At 36.4% G+C, this 16,999-nt stretch overlaps 2 protein-coding genes across 11 annotated transcripts in view; one reads left to right on the top strand and one right to left on the bottom strand.

Moving 5' to 3' along the window:
* The window catches only part of DNAJC24 (DnaJ heat shock protein family (Hsp40) member C24), a 126,547-nt gene extending 125,753 nt beyond the window's left edge, over window positions 1-794 (bottom strand). For 3 of the 6 annotated variants that reach the window (XM_072759052.1, XM_072759051.1, XM_026012794.2), the window contains exon 1: window positions 702-794. The gene's annotated coding sequence lies outside the window, so the exon portion shown is untranslated. Of the gene's footprint in view, window positions 1-401 lie in introns of all 6 variants that reach the window. The other 3 variants (XM_026012798.2, XM_026012795.2, XM_072759050.1) reach the window with 3 other exon arrangements.
* Window positions 733-16,999, top strand: part of DCDC1 (doublecortin domain containing 1) — a 455,963-nt gene continuing 439,696 nt past the window's right edge. For 2 of the 5 annotated variants that reach the window (XM_072759033.1, XM_072759030.1), the window contains exons 1-2: window positions 871-938; window positions 1,426-1,487. Coding sequence is in view for 1 of the 5 variants with exons in the window: in XM_072759029.1 (XP_072615130.1) it covers window positions 877-913; window positions 1,426-1,487 (99 nt within the window). In the remaining 4 variants the exon portion in view is untranslated. Of the gene's footprint in view, window positions 939-1,425; window positions 1,488-6,386; window positions 6,454-16,999 lie in introns of all 5 variants that reach the window. The other 3 variants (XM_072759031.1, XM_072759032.1, XM_072759029.1) reach the window with 3 other exon arrangements.

Genomic DNA, 16,999 nt, shown 5'->3' with positions numbered 1-16,999 from the left:
ATTAATGAATCACAACAGCATCAAGAAAACCGAATTCCAAAAACAAAAGCGAGCGGGGCGTGACCTCTAAGAAGGGATTTCCGCTGGTCTCCCGGGAAAAGCCGCACATAGTACATACTCACTAAACACCATAGAGGAATCTAATAAACGTTTACAAAATAAAAAAATATATATATATATATCTGCCTCAAATATATATATTTATATATTTATACATACCTGCCTCAAATATATATTTATATGTTTTATGTATATATATTTGAAGCAAAAACAAGACAGCAAAAAACAACAAAAACAAAAAACAAAAAACAACAACAAAAAAAACCAAGACAGCAAAGAATGCAAGTGAATTTGGGAGCATCCCGCCTTCGTCCTTCCAGTCCACATTTCTTCCAGATTACCTTAGAAGATTAGGGACAGAGGCAGGCGGCTGGGCAGGTAGGCAGGAGTCCCGCGGCTCCCGGGGCTCGCAGGGAGCTCCCCCAAGTGCTCACGGGAGGATGCTCCAGGCTCCACACCTGCCAAGAGACTTCGCCAGGGGCCCAGAAACCAGGCCGCGTCTTCCCACAGCCGTGAACTTCAAGAGGCCGGATGCGGGGGCTCAAAACGGGGACTTGGGAACCCACCGTGTTCATCCCGGCGGTACGGCCCAGCCACAGGCGGCCATACCTTCTCCCGACTTTCCTCGATACCAAACTTACCAAACTTCCGAAAGTCCTTATCACACCCACTCCTCGCCCGCAGGCGGCCAGCACCCGGAACCGGCTTCCCCTTCCGCCGGAAGTCACTGCCCTGACGTGACCACGTTTCTAGTCGAGCCCTTGTGGCCGAGGCACCGAACGCACGGGGCGCTCCGCCCTCCGGGACGCCGTCGCTATGGTAACCAGACTCCGCTTGCAAGGAGTTACTAGCTGTAAGTGCCCGAGCCGCGGAAAAAGGTGTCTTTCGCCTCATTCTAACCCTCTTGCCCCGGCCCCGCGACTGTGGCGCCTCTTCTCTCCCTCAACGAGCTCCCCGCCCCCCCCACACACAAACACCCCCACCCCGGGCTTCCTCGGCTTACCCTCCCCAGCGCTGCTCCTAGTCCTCCTGTGGTTGTTGACGGTCGTCTGGCGGGGCGGGGGGGCGGGGGGGAGTGGGGAGAAAGGGGGATGGGAGGGATGCCAAGGATGGGGAGACCCAATTCCTCCCTTGTCTCTACACTTCCCTTAGAATGTTCTCCCTCGAAAATGAGAAAACCTATACCAATTGAAGTTTGGGTTTTGTTTTTTTTTTTCTGGAAAAGATGCCCAACTTCATTATTTCTTGTAGATGATCCTAGCAACCCGTAACTTCTCAGAGTCTCTTAATACTTACTACTTCACTCTTTCACTTCAACCCAGTGAAGCTAGAAAGGCGGGTGTTAATAATGTTCCCATTTCGCAGATGAAGCCGACCAAGGATCAAGGCCAAACAGCTCATCGTACAGCAGCCGAACAGGACTCTTAGTAAGTGTGCATCCTACCAGGGAAGGCACGCTGTCCTTCACGCTTACGGAAAAAGCATAAACCACTCTGCTTTGAGGCAGTTGCCGGCCCTGCAAATGTGCGCTGTTTTTTTGGTTTTTTTTGGGGGGGGGGGGGGGTTGTCTGTTTTTTGGTTAGTTTTTTTCCTGCCTGCCTCTCCCTTTCCCTCTGTTGTTCCCTTTTGTTGTCTCCTCTCCATACTGCTTGCCTGGCATTGACCTCTCTTCCTTGCCTTGCACCCAGAGGTGAGACTGCATCTTGCGCTTCGCCACCATGATTTAAATTTCACTTGGAGATGCGAAGGTAGTTTTGTTGTTATTACTGCTTCCATTTGCTTTCCTTCCTTCTTAGCTTTCTTCTGCCAAATCTCCGTTTGAGAAGCCATCAAGATCGGCCGAATTGCATTAAATATTTTACTGCGGCCAATTATTTAAGGAGGCCATAAAAAAGAACTGAGTGACATATGAAAGTTAGAAAATCAAAAGCAAAAAGTATAAATTGGGGCAGCCCGGGTGGCTCAGCAGTTTAGCGCCGCCTTCACCCCAGGACGTGATCCTGGAGACCCAGGATTGAGTCCCAAGTCGGGCTCCCTGCATGGAACCTGCTTCTCCCTTTTGCCTGTGTCTCTGCCTCTCTCTCTCTCTCTCTGTCTCTCTCTCTCTTGCTCTCTTTCTCTCTGCCTCTCATGCTTGAATAAATAAAAATCTTTTTTAAAAAAAGTATAAATTGGATTCTCCATAGGATTTTGTCATGTTTAAAATCAGGCACAAAGAGCATTATGGTAAGTCAGAGGATCTGATTTTAGTCCTGGTTCCAACATACCTTCTGCGTGGCCCTAAGGAAATACATTAAGTGACTGTATCAAGTGTTGTTCTGAATACCTTCCTATACAGAATGATGCCTTCTTGAACTTTTTAGCCCTCAGGCAACCCCCCTTTCCACTGCTTAGTCTTTCCTTGTATAGTGATGCTCAGAGCCTCCAGTTTTTACAGCAAGAGCACACTATTTTCATGTATGATCCCTTGGGGTATTGGGTTTCCTCTTTTATTCCTTCTTTAAGCCAAATTCTGAAAAGTCTGATCACAGCACCTCAGCTTTCTCTTTTTTTAATTTTTTTAAGATTTTATTTATTTGTTTATTTGTTTATGAGAGACACACAGAGAGGCAGAGACACAGGCAGAGGGAGAAGCAGGCTGCCTGCGGGGAGCTGGATGCAGGATTCAATCTCAGGACTCCAAGATCACACCCTGAGCTGAAGGCAGTTGCTCAACCGCTGAGCCACCCAGGGATCCCCACCTCAGTTTTCTCAACTCATTTTTTATATTTGTGTGCTGTGTATTTATTTATTTAGGTTTAGATAGAAGTACACGTTTTCCCCCCAGCAATTACCAAGTGTTGGTTCTGTCATTTCATCTTGACATCCTTTAGGTCCCATTGCTAAAGCATACTTTAGTTTACAACTTTTCCTTTCATCTCCATAATGTCATTATTCTGCTGTAATGACCAATAATTCATTGATGACATCCAATAACTAGTCTTTATTTATATTTCCTTAGTTGTCTCAGATATGTCTTTTTATAGCTAATTTGCTTGAATCGTGTTGCATTTAATTGTTCTGTCTCTCTTTTTTTTTTAAGATTTTATTTATTTATTCATTCATGAGAGACATAGAGACACAGGCAGCGGGAGAAGCAGGCTCCATGCAGGGAGCCCAATGCGGTACTGGATCCCAGATCCCAGGATCAGGACCTGAGCCGAAGGCAGACACTCAAACCACTGAGCCATCCAGGCGTCCCAATCTTTCTGTCTCTTAAGAATCTCTTAAGCTGGGGGATCCCTGGGTGGCTCAGTGGTTTGGCGCCTGCCTTCAGCCCAAGGCGTGATCCTGGAGTCCTGGGATTGGGTTCCACATCAGACTCCCTGCAGGGAGCCTGCTTCTCCTTCTGTCTGTGTCTCTGCCTCTCTCTCTCTCTCTCTCTCTCTCTCTCTCTCTGTATTTCATGAATAAATAAATAAAATCTTAAAAAAAAAAAAGAATCTCTTAAGCTATAGCAGTCCCCACATCGCTACTATCTTAGTTTTGTTTTCTCTTTCCCTGACATTAGTTTATTGAAAAACCAGATCAGTTGTCTTACAGTCTGAATTTATTTATACCAGAATAAACTTCTTTTTTTTTTTCAGAATAAACTTCTTAAAACATTTTTTACATGAATCCCTGCTCATTTGTCTTCACGTTTCATTTTCTAGAGCATTATTACCCAATAGACATATGAAGGAAGCCACAAATGCAAACCACATATATGATTTTAGATTTCCCAGTAGCCACATTAAGAAAGAAAAAAGCAACAGGTGAAATGAATTTTAATAATATATTTTATTTAACCCAATATACTCTGTGTATGATTATTTCAAAATATAATCAATGTAGGAATTATTAATTAAGCATCTTACATTGTTTCTTCATACTAGGTCTTTAAAGACTGCTGTATATTTTACCTGTATAGCACATTTCAATTTGGACTTGCCACATGTTAAGTGCTTAATAGCCACATTTAACTAGTGACTGCTGTATTGAACAGGCTAGGTCTAAAGGATAATGTCTTGGGGTGCCTAGCTGGCTTAATCAGTAAAGCATGTAACTCTTCATTTCAGGGTCATTGAGTTCAAGCTGCACCTTGGATGTAAAACTTACTTCAAAAAATAAGTAAATAAATCAAATAGAGGATAAAGTCCTGACTCCTTAACCTGGTATTCCTTTACCTCCCAAAATATAATCCTTAGTTTTCCAGCTTCATCGCCTACTGCTTCCATACATGAAACATTTAAACAATGGGATCTTTTCTTGGTACTTCATAATTTTGTTCAGGTTGTTCTCTTTGCTTATACCTTATTTTAAGAAGATAATTTATCTATTTTATGTAAAAATAACATAGCAGAAATATAAACTATGTTAGCATAATGGTTAAGAGCCTGAAGTCTAGGCACGCCTGGGTGGCTCAGTGAGTTAAGCACCCAACTCTTGATCTCAGCTCAGGTCTTGATCTCAGGGCTGTGGGTAGGAGCCTTCTGTTGGGCTCCACACTGGGTGTGGAGCCTACTTTAGAAAAAATAAAAAAAATAAAAAATAAAAAATAAATAAAATAAAAAGAGCATGAAGTCTAAATTTGGACTGAATAGGTTTGAATCTAGACTCTGTCTCTTACTGGTGATATATGAACATTTTAAGTTAACTACTCTGTGCTTGGTTTCTTTCTCTGTAAAATAGGAATAATAATGGTGTCTCCCTCTAGGTTTGTTATGAGGATTCAATGAGATAATAGTGGCTAAAAGTGCTAAGTACTCAGGAAAGATTAGCTTTTGTTGTTGTTGTTATTATTATTAGTGAAATATTTACTGCTGAGTTTTGACTATGAGAACATTAAGAATTCATAGCTATATTTTAGGAATTTTCAAACAGAGCAAATGAAAGCTACAAACTATTGAGTTGAAAAAATGACACCAAACTCAAATGTTTGTTAAATTATATAGTTTGCAGATGAATTAAAAGCATAGGCAAAAACCTTCTAATTCTTGTGTCATCAACATTTAACAGAAACATAGTAGGCATACATTAAATATTTAATTTCAAGATGATTGATCAAAAAATAAGATGATTGATCAAGTACTATATGTAGAGTTAAATGTAGATAGATATAAGTATGGTTATATAGATACCTTATATAGCAGGAGTTTGAGACCCTTGATTGTAGTAATAGCATAAATCTTATTCAATGCATCGCTTTAATACTTGTCAGACAATTGATATCTACCTACATTAATAAATTCTTTTTATTATTATTATTATTTATTTATGATAGTCACAGAGAGAGAGAGAGAGAGAGAGAGAGAGAGAGAGAGGCAGAGACACAGGCAGAGGGAGAAGCAGGCTCCATGCACCGGGAGCCCGATGTGGGATTCGATCCCGGGTCTCCAGGATCGCGCCCTGGGCCAAAGGCAGGCGCCGAACCGCTGTGCCACCCAGGGATCCCTACATTAATAAATTCTTAATTTGAGATCATATTAGTAAATTGTGCTTCTTATTGATGGATAATATTTGCTATATATACAGTATAGTTCTGCTATTTTTATCCTCGGATTATATATATGTGGCTCTTTCTACTGGTTTTATTACCAACACTAATTTTCTTGATCTTCTTTATCTCTGAGTTTTTAGGATTCTCATATCAGTGCACTAAGCTGTATTTATTTTTAAGTACCAAAAAATATTATGGTTATGTCCTGAAATTAGATGGTTGCCCCTACAGCAAATTAAAATCTACTGAGAAGATAGGAAAACCATCAAGAATTAGCTAGTGGTGAAATAAACACATACACAAGTACAGAAAGAGCCTTTATTCACTTCTTCATTCAATCAACAAACCACTTATTGAGTGTCCACTATACGTCCCACAATTTGTTACAGGAAACACAAAACAGTTGCCTAGAGCTTTGTAAAAGCTTAGAGTTTATCTGGGTAAATAGACAAAGAAGCAACTGAAGTAACTGTAGGAAGTGCTATGCTAGAAGAAATGCAGGTGCTGTGACAATTATTAATTTATAAGGCAGATGACCTAAATGACCGAAATCCTGGACTCAAAATGAGGCTGATACAGAGTAACACATGGAAGTATTTAGTTTTAAATACTTAGTGTTAATGGAAAGGAAGGGATGGTTAAAATTGAAGAAACTTTCTTTTTCTTGGCATATCATCATAAAGCTTTACATGGTATTGAGAATCAGCCCTATTAAATACCTCGTCTTTTAGAAATGGTTTTTCATTTTTACATTTTCCCCCTCACTTGTTGTCTTCACTTGATCTATTCTTTCTTTTTGTCTTTTCAGAAGTAATTATCAGTGACTATTTATTGAGTTTGAGCAAAGCAATGCACTAAGCAAGAGAGACAAAGAGGTAAATATTTTTGCTGACAGCACACCTGTTGCTGTGTTTTTCTTGTTCTTTAACTTCAAATTGTGTCCATGTTTTTTCAACCTTATTTCAGACCTTTAAGAGGTCTTTATCTTACCTGAAATTTTTCTTCCTGTCTTATTACTTTCTTCACATCTATGTTTTAATCATTCCATGAACCGATTAAAGATACCGTCTATAATCCATCTTTTGTTTCTCCTTAGTAATCATAATAAATAAACTTATTTCCCTTATTCACTTCTTTACCTCTTTCTCTTTGTTCTTATGACCACCCTGGCTTTTCTGTGAGCTTTCCAATTCCCTTGAAATTTGCAACCTAGTGATGATCTGTTTCAACAATGTAGTAATATGCATTTATATTCTTTTTTAAAAGCATTCTTCTCCATTTTAGTTTTTTAAAACTGAATATTTTAAGTTTATTTTATTTTTGTCATGTAATTGACTCACAGAAGAAAGGTTAATCTGAATGATCAAGGGGTGTTAATTTGTGGGTTAAAATGTGTTAAACAGTTGATATGAAGTCTGTTTAAGTCAATTAGAGAGTATAATGAAGATGTTTCCAGAGTGTTATGGAACCTTAGGAAGTTAGCTTGGAATTAACTCCTATATTCAACCATGGCACCCAGCTAAACATGCCATTGCACTTAGGCTTTTAAATTTGTGTATATTCCAATAGCTATGAATAGGTCTGTATATTTTTTAAAGTTTGACTTTATTACTAAGATTCTTATGTTTTGTTGTAGGAAATAAATTCATGTTTTAGTTCAACATTGGCATAATGAGAAACATGATCACTCATTTTTTTTTCAAAAATAAAATTCAACTGGACTGTATAACCAACAAAACATTATTAGATTTTTTTGTTTATATGCCTCTTTATTTTTAAAACTAGATTAGTGTCATTATTACAGATTCTTTTAGTACTAAGTATCTCATATACAAAGGTATCATTAATAAAGACATAAAATTTGATGTGATCATTTAAAGAAATGATTTTTCCCTTCTGAAATTATATGATATAATATTATGAAACATTTTAGTATTAATATATTCAAAATCCCAAATTTGTTAATATGCAGAGTTTAATAATGTTAGAGTCTATTTTAATAGTTGAATATAATTTTTCTATAATGATAGCATTAAAATGAATGAAACATTGCAACTTCAGTTCAAAATCCATGGAAATATCAAGGTAAAAATAAAATTTTGAGATATATTCTTTACTTAGCTTTAGGGTTCCTATAGTACTATTTTTTTTTATTTGTGTCAGTTTACTAATAATAAACACATTTAGCATTTCAGCTTCTTCTTGCAACCTTTCAGTTGAATTATTTAGAGACTGATGAAAAACAAATCTTATATGCTAAAGGGATTTCTGCAATGATGGATTAGATGCCAAAATAATGAAACCACACGGCTTAAAAAATATACTGAAGAATAGATGTTTTCTGATGAATTTCCACAAAGTACCATATTTTTAAAATATTTTAAGCAATTCATACTAATACATGTTAATCTACTGTAGAAGCACCATGAGTATAGTCTTTTGTAGTTCATTAGCAATTTCTTTAATGAGTTTTTTTGTGTGATAGATAAAGTAACAGACAAATGACAGATTGTTTGCCTTTAATGATTTCCCTGTTTCAAGCCCATTACAAAGCAATTAGAAATCTGACAGCATTTTCACTCTGCATTACTGATCATCTAAAGTGATGAGGAATGAGAGGTGATGAATATTAATTGTATATTTTCATATGATTATCATAAATTATTACCTTGTCTGATGTGCTGCAGGTGAAGCAGGAGCATTAGAGAAAGACAGTCAGATATATTAATTTGAAAGACTGTATGATTTTTGTCTTTGTCTGTAGTATAAACCCTGATCTGAAATGTTAGTCTCTATGAATATTAACTTAAATTTTAGTTTTTATTTTAATTTGAGATAATATAAATCACTTTTCTTATTTCAGTACAATAAAAGGAAAAATTCCATAGCACAATATACATATATTATTTAAATTCAGCATTTTAAAAATCTAACTTAAAAAATGAGTTGGTGGGGGCACCTGGCTGGCTCAGTTGGTATAGCATGTGACTATTGATCTCAGGGTTGTGAGTTTGAGCCCCGCGTTGGTTGTAGAGATTACTTAAAAATAATATCTTTAAAAAATGAGATAGTGAATTTGTTGATATATGTATACATATAATATTCAGATATATCAATACAGAGAAAAATATACTATTACCTTTAGAAAGGTAAAATCAGGTAATCCTGTGAAAGAGGTAAGATAAGAAGGTGTAACAAGATGTAAAAGAAGATTTTTCTAGGTTCTCTCTAACAATTTGTTTTGGCCCCAGTCCATGGTATATGCTGTTTCCCCGGTGTCTTACTTCAGCTGTTGTTAGGACTCAGGTGCTATTGTTACCTGGGTCCCAGCCTTGGACTTTTGGAGCAAAGATTGATTCGGAAACTACATAATAATCTTTAGTACAGGGAGAATTGGCAAGCTTACAGCTTGTGAAATCATTAGAAATTTGGATTAATTTTACCAAAGTGAATTAATTTATATTTTGATGTCTCTCTAATCATAGGCATTAGTTGGTTATCAATACATACTCAATGAATGGAATTAAATTTCATTGCACTAATGAGACTCTGCCTTGCTTCAGTCCTTTTTTACCTTTTTGCTGTGGTTTGCTCCATGGCATACAATCTCTTAGAGAGGCATGCCATCCTGGGTCCACCTTTATTTATGAAGATCATAATCTATATGATAATATGATTATAAATCAATAAAAATGAATTTTTATATGAATCTTAGAAATCATTCTCCTGATTTTATATTTGATTATTTATATATGTATTTATATATTTAAATTTATATTATATTTATAATATAAATATATATATATTTAAGATTTTTATTTATTCATGAGAGACACAGAGAGAGGCAGAGACATAGGCTGAGGGAGAAGCAGGCTCCCTGCAGGGAGCCTGATGTAGGACTCAATCCCAGGACTCTGGGATCACAACCTGAGCCAAAGGCAGACGCATGACCACTGAGCCACCCAGGTGCCTCTGACTATTTATATTTTATTTCCATTTTATATATATCAAGTAGAAGTGCCAGGCTTTCACAGATGAACTTTTATGTTCTGAAAAGTTGAGAGCCATCTGAAATTTAGCACATATTTACTCAGTGAAAATTCAGATAGGATAATGATAAAAGCAAATTATCTGTAAAAAAAAAGGTTAAGATCCTTGCATTTAGTAGCCAAATTTAATATTTTCACTGGCTAAGCTTTCCAAATGTGTTCTTCTTTATGTCTGATGACCTCCCTGTTTATTTTGTCTACTAGGACCTCCTTCATCTATAAGGCAGGTCCAACTAGCACACTTTACAGAATCAGACTGGTGATATACAGTGTCCTCAACTCCTTTCTGCTCATATTCCTTATCTTAGTGTTAGACTTGAAGTTTATTCCTTCTACAGCACAGCCAATTCTCCTTTTTCTCTTTCTACTTTCCCCCCCTCTTGTTCTACTTCTAACATATCACCAACCAACATAGCTATTTGACATGAGCCAAAGTCTCCACTTTGAGTTGGTTTAGAAATCTTACATATTTTTCCAATGATACCTGAGTTCCTAAGAACCTGGGCTGTCCCCCTGTGACACTCTTAGCAAATAAACAGCTGAGGAAACAGATACTCCTAAATTATAAATTATAAATGGTGCATTTTCTCTGATAACAAGGAGTCCCTGGAACACATGCTACTTTGTCTAAAGTTTCTTTCCTAGTGCAGGATGCAGAACTAAATACAAAAATGAGGACTAATGTTTATAAATAATAAGCACTTTCACACTTCATGTATTTCCTCATTTGATCTGTATAACAATTCTGTAAGGTAGATAGGGCAGATACTATTGTCATATAATAAGGAAATAAGTCTTAGGAGGGACAGAGGCAATATTCAAACTCAAGTAAGGTGAGTCCACATCTTTTGCATTTTCTTTCATACTGCCTTAACTCCCCTATATGAAAGATCTTCTACTAAATGGCTTTTACTTTACAGATAGAAGAACTTTAGTTTGCCTGTACTATCATTCTTCCTTGTCTTTTCTTAAAGAAAATGAGCCCAAGAAGGTTTAGGAATTACCCAACATCTGGCCCAAAACTAAGATCACAGCTCCAGAATTTCTTGGCTTAGTTCCAGAGGTCTTTCCATTCCAGTGCACTGCCTTTATATTTTCTGAATCTGCATGATTATTTTTTTCAGCTATTAAAATACATTTTTAAAAAATTTTAGTTATGAGAGAGAGAGAGAGAGAGAGAGAGAGAGAGGGGCAGAGAGACAGGCAGAGGGAGAAGCAGGCTCCATGCAGGGAGTCTGATGTGGGACTCAATCCTGGGACTCCAGGATCACGTCCTGGGCTAAAGGCGGTGCTAAGCCACTGAGCAACCCAGGTTGCCCAAAATAAATTATTGATTACAGTCCTGGCTTGGTAAATATAAGTATTCCTCCCTGTTCTTAGTATTTTTTACTAATAAACTGAAGTCAATTTTATCTGGAATGTTGTAAGTTGAGATTGGGAAAGAAGGACATGACTGCTTTGTGTTGAGAGAATATAAGAGAGGAAGGTTGGAGTTGTTACTTGCCCCCGTTTCCTTCCTTTTTTTTTTTTTAAGATTTATTTATTTATTTTAGCAGGGAGAGGCAGACAGGGAGAGAATCCTCACTGACTCCCCGCTGAGCCTAAGGTGGGGCTCAATCCTAGCATCCCAACACCTGGTCTAAGCCAAAATCAGGAGTTGGACTCTCAACCAACTGAGCCACCAAGGCTTCTACCCATTTCCTTCTTGATTACCCTGCATAGATAATATGCAAGGTACACTCTTCCCTCTCTAGCTTGGCAGCATCTCTGATTGCTTGTTTACATAGTATTTAGGGTTAGAAAAAGAGTTAAGGTCGAACAAAATTCAGAGATCAAATTTTTTTCTTCCTAAGGTATATAAACTTAAATAGTAACAGAAGCTGGGAAAAGAAGGATATTAGTTACATAACGAGGAACAATAATTCTCCTGGTACCATAGGCAGGCTGGTTCAACATAGCAGTTGGCTCTTGTCTGATTCTGTAATAGAGACCAGATTTTTTACTTCGTTTTTCAACTGGTGCCTCTTTCCACCATAGTTATGCTTCTGACTCTCTTGTGTAATTAGTTGGTTGATCATATGTCACAAAGACTTCTCTCCTTGAAAACTGGATTCATTTCTTGACTCTACACACTTGGAAGTCTTTACATATCTCCCTCTTCTAACCAAATAACAGCTATTCTTCACATTATTAAAGTTTTGAGGGTTTCTATGAGCACTTCCATTTAATTACCATTCCATTACTTATCACTTTTTCTAGTCATAGAAAATCCTTCTAATGTCATTCACAAAGCATTCTTTCTTTCCCTTTCAAAGCTTCTACCTAAAATGGGCTTACATCATGTCCTAATGCAGCATCACTTACTTGAAGCAACATGTCATTTAAGATCTCTAGGGAAAAGAAGGATCAACAAATTGGAAAGAAAATTAAGGAAATAAACCTTCAAATTTTGAGACATCTTAGGGATCTTATGTGGTGGAGCTAAATAAAAAGGTGGTTAAGAAATGGCTGGTCATCAGGACACCTGGGTGGCTTAGTGGTTGAGCATCTGCCTTTTGCTCAGGTTGTGATCCTGGGGTCCTGGGATCAAGTCCCACATCGGGGTCCCTGTAGGAATCCTGCTTCTCCCTCTGCCTGTGTCTCTCTGCGTCTATGTCTCTCATGAATAATCTTAAAAAAAAAAAGAAATGACTAGTCATCAATAAAGACTTTTTTGAAACAGATCCTCAAGAGAGAGGAAATAGCCATTGGTTTAGCAATGAAGACAGTTTTTACATTCTTTTCTTCTTAATAATTTTTGCTTATCTTGAATTAGAGAATAGAATAAAAAGGCTTACAACCCTGAAATAGACTACACTATTCGCTTCTTAATAATTTGACCTGTCATTCTATCAGAAAAAAGATACTAAGTCCATTTGGCATATTTGCTTTTGAGATACTCTACTGGTTGTTTTCCAGTATTTTATGCCCTTCTAGGTGTTGCTAATTGATTGTTTAATTTGTTTTTGCATGTTTCCAGGTTAAACTAAGCTGTCTAATTGCCAACTCATTTTCCCCTTGTTTTAAAGATAGGTATGTTTTCCCTTTCCCAGTCTCCAGGGATATTTGCCCACTACTTTAGGATAGTACAAGGAGTGGGACACAGTTTAAAAGATTGAGAGGGGCGACTTCCCTGTCTCTGGCCACCTCTCCGAGTCATGGAACCTCGCCCAGGAGCGCTCCCCATTAAAGCACTCTCGAACCTTAAAAAAAAAAAAAAAAAAAAAAAAGATTGAGAGGAGGGCAGCCCAGTGGCTCAGCAGTTTAGCGCCGCCTTCAGCCCAGGGTGTGATCCTGGAGCCTTGAGATCCAGCCCCGGGTCGAGTCCCATGTCGGGCTCCCTGCCTGGAGCCTGCTTCTCCCTCTGCCTGTGTCTCTGCCTCTCTTTCTGTGTGTGTGTGTGTGTGTGTGTGTGTGTGTGTGTGTGTGTGTTTGTCTGTCTCTCATGAATAAATAAATAAAATCTTTTTAAAATATTGAGAAGAGGAATAACAAGATGATGATTTTTTTTTCTTTGCACTAGTCACATCCATCTGTATAACTTATTTTATTCCAATACTCATAAATATTTGACTAATATCTTAATTCATTTTTTGGACTTCTTAAACTTTAAATTTACTGTCTCCTCCAGGAAAAAACTTGATTTCTCCTCAATAAGAGTGGGTAGGATCATATGTATGTTTGATGAGGATGCTCCTCTTACAGGCTGGTTCAGTCAGTCCTCAGCCAGTACTGTACATGGCTTCTCCATCAAGGAGTTCGCACAAGAGAAGCCCCACAGCACTGCTTTGTCACCTCTTATTTGGCACTCTGCCTAGATGGCGATCTTTTAAAATTCTGAATTCTCACTCTAGGAGAATGTTATATGGTAGTTGTTACTGAAACAAATTAGAAGTCCAAATGAATGTAATTGTACTTGAAGGATTTGTTTCCCAGTAATAGTTAAGCAGTCTTCCTATTCTGTTTTGGTGGCTTACGTCAGTACTTTTCAAAAGATTTCAAACTTGACGTCATGACTTATCACGCTGCCCCTCTCCAGCCCTTTAAAATGTATAATAAATCCTCGTGGCTTATAAGTATAAAACTCAGAACATTTTATCAATATACTTTTTGTGACTACTAGGCTATCTGTAAACAAGAAGATTGTGTTTTAATGAGAGAGGAGGAGAAAAGAAGCAACTCTTTGAACTCCAGTTTAGAACATTGGCATAAAAATTTTCAGATCATTTATTCAAGTAGTAGCTCATGGGTTTGTATTAAATTTCTTGGACTTCTTTCTGATCAACAAAGCTTTCAACCTTCCATGGTCAAGTGCTACATTTAATGCATGTGAATAATAAACTTATGCAAAATAAAGGGGAATTTCATGCTTGGGAGGAAAAGAAGTTTAAGCAATTTCATCCTTACCTAAAGACATGACTATTAAAGTAATATAAAATGAAAGCAGTTTTTTCTCCTGTCTTCATTTTGGAAAATTGACATAAACATCCTTAAGATTTCCCATATAGCATTTTAAAACTTTTTTGAACCTGCTCTATTGCTACATGATAATTTTTTTATTTCTAATTTCTAAAGAATTAGATGTTTCTCTCTCTAAAAGGGAAGGTAAGGCAAGAGTTGAATAATCTTTTACCTATAAAATATGAATATTTATGAAAAAAGTGTATACATTTGAAAAGGGAATGTATTTTTATGCTCCTATTTATTTGTTACTATGGCAACCACCACACTGCCTAGTATTTATGTTGTCTAAGATTCAGAGCACCTTTTCAAAAAAAAATAAATACGCCAGAACCATGTACTGTATTTATTTTGAAGCTTAGAAAAATATTTATTCTAATGCATATTTTTGAAGAAAAATAGCAATAAATAATGTAAACTTCAGCCTGGCACCTTTTCTGGTATATGTTTTTAAAATCAAAATAATTACATTTTTTACTTGTTATTAAAATAGAATAAACAATAGAAATAATGAATTTTTAAGTGTTCTTGTGAGTCAATCTTAAAAGGTAATCTCTTGATTTTTCTTATTTTTATGACTTAATATTTTGATTCATAACAAATTTCTGAAAATCTAAAATAAGAACACTTAGATATTTAACATTACCTACACAAATCAGAAAATATAAATGGTTTCCATTTCTGATTGCAGATGGTTCTTTGATATCTATGAATAAAAGATTTATATTTTGCATGTGAAATGAAAGGCATGATTGTTATTATTTTTCTTAGTTTATTTAAATTATTTTTTGACATGTGTGATACATAAATATATTTTCTTAATGTTAAACATCAGAATGGAAGTTAAGAAGCATAAAATCAGACATGTTTCATGTCACGTATTACCTGTTAAGAAAAACTGCAATACAACATTTAAGTACAACAGAATAGTGAGCATATTGTCTCTGATACTTGTAAACAGGATGGATCTGCAGTTTCACAGTTTATGTTGACAGTATCTTTGTGGGAAATGTAATTATCAAATGAATTATAACATGTCCTAGTATTAAGATTATTAATAGTAATTTTAATTGCCTTTTTCAAGATAATTGGGTATGTTCTCATAAGTATATGGGAAAGGGGCTTTTGGGCTAATTAGATATTTTGAACTCAGTTATCTTTAAAATATCTAGAAGTTTAACATATATATTCCATATTTTAGGAATTCTTTTAATTGAATGGTTTCTGAGTAAAATTAAAATAAAGTCCATTAAAATCTCTGATTAGCCCTTAATGTTCCTCCTTGAGTATTAATATAATTAAAAATTTAAATAATGATAGTTTTAAAAATTAAAGTTTCACTACCAGTTAGAAAATAACTATAAAATTGGTCAGGTTAAGAGATAATATTTTATTCTAGTAATGAATACTATTAGATAAGTGTTCGTATACTATTTTCTGGTAGCTTTAGAAATTGGTACTTTTTTTTAAAGATTTTATTTATTTATTCACTCATGAGAGACACAGGGAGAGAGAGAGAGAGAGAGGCAGAGACAGAGGCAGAGGGAGAAGCAGGCTCCATGCAGGGAGCCTGATGTGGGACTTGATCCTGGATCAAGGATCAGCCCTGGGCCTAAGGCAGGCACTAAACCACTGAGCCACCCAGCGAAATTTGTACATTTCTAAAAAGAAATCCGATTTGGAAATATACATGAACAGCCTTAAAATTGTTCATACACTTTGATCTGGGAATTTAACTTCTAAAACTTCTTTTAGTTTAGGAACTTTTCTGTGGTAAGGTCGAAGGTGCATATGAAAACCACAGCTTTATTTACAACAGGAAGCATTTGAAGCAACTAGCTAAGATATTTTAAAAAATAAAAAATTATGTTCTCAACAAATATTTAATAACATAAAAATATTCTCATTCAGTGAACACAACTGTATATAAACTATATATTTAATATGGTCACACTTTTGTTTAAAGGAAAGGCAATATCTCAGGGCACCTAGATTAGTTGGTTAAGCATCCAAGTCTTGGTTTTGGCTAGGGTCACGGTCTCATGGGTCATGAGTTTGAGCCCCATGTTGGTTTCCACTGAAGATTCTCTTTCTGCCCTTCCCCCTGTTCATGCTCACTCATGCTCTCTCTCTGTCTTTCAAATAAATAAATCTTTTTTTTTTTAAGATTTTATTTATTCATTCAGGAGAGACACACACAGAGAGAGAGAGAGAGAGAGAGAGAGAGGCAGAGACACAGGCAGAGGGAGAAGCAGGCTCCGGAAGCAGGGAGCCCGATGTGGGACTCCATCCCAGGTCCCCAGGATCAGGCCCTGGGCCAAAGGCGGCGCTAAACCGCTGAGGCCCCCAGCCTGCCCTAAATAAATAAATCTTTTTTAAAAATCATAGATTTTACATAGATGTAAAATCATAGATGAAAGCCTTAAAACAATTATAGTGGCTCACTCCAAGGATGAGAAATTATGAGACTTTCTTTTTTTAGAATTTTCTTTCTACTCTTAATATGGGTATTTCTGTAATAATTCCGATTATTGGGCAGATTTTAAGATTTAAATAAAATCTTAAAAGATTTTATTATCATCAGATTGTTTTTAATAGGACAAGTTAGTAAAAAATGTGTTTATATTCAGTAATGAAAATTCAGCTAGTAGAGAAATAATGTTTTCTTGTCCAACATTGAATTTATTGTCTATTTTAGTCTGGGAATAGTTGGTATTTAATAAACATTTGATGGATTGAATGGAATAATGATGGGATCAGGAATTAGCAAAATGATTTTAGGGAAAACACATTTGGAGGACCACAAAGATGTCTTCTTTATGTTTAAGTAAACTTGATTTGTTTATCATAACAATGTGTGACTAGATAATAA

This window comes from Vulpes vulpes, chromosome 5 (assembly GCF_048418805.1).
Source record: "Vulpes vulpes isolate BD-2025 chromosome 5, VulVul3, whole genome shotgun sequence".
Lineage (NCBI taxonomy): Eukaryota > Metazoa > Chordata > Mammalia > Carnivora > Canidae > Vulpes > Vulpes vulpes.
This window is presented reverse-complemented; position numbering and strand designations above follow the sequence as displayed.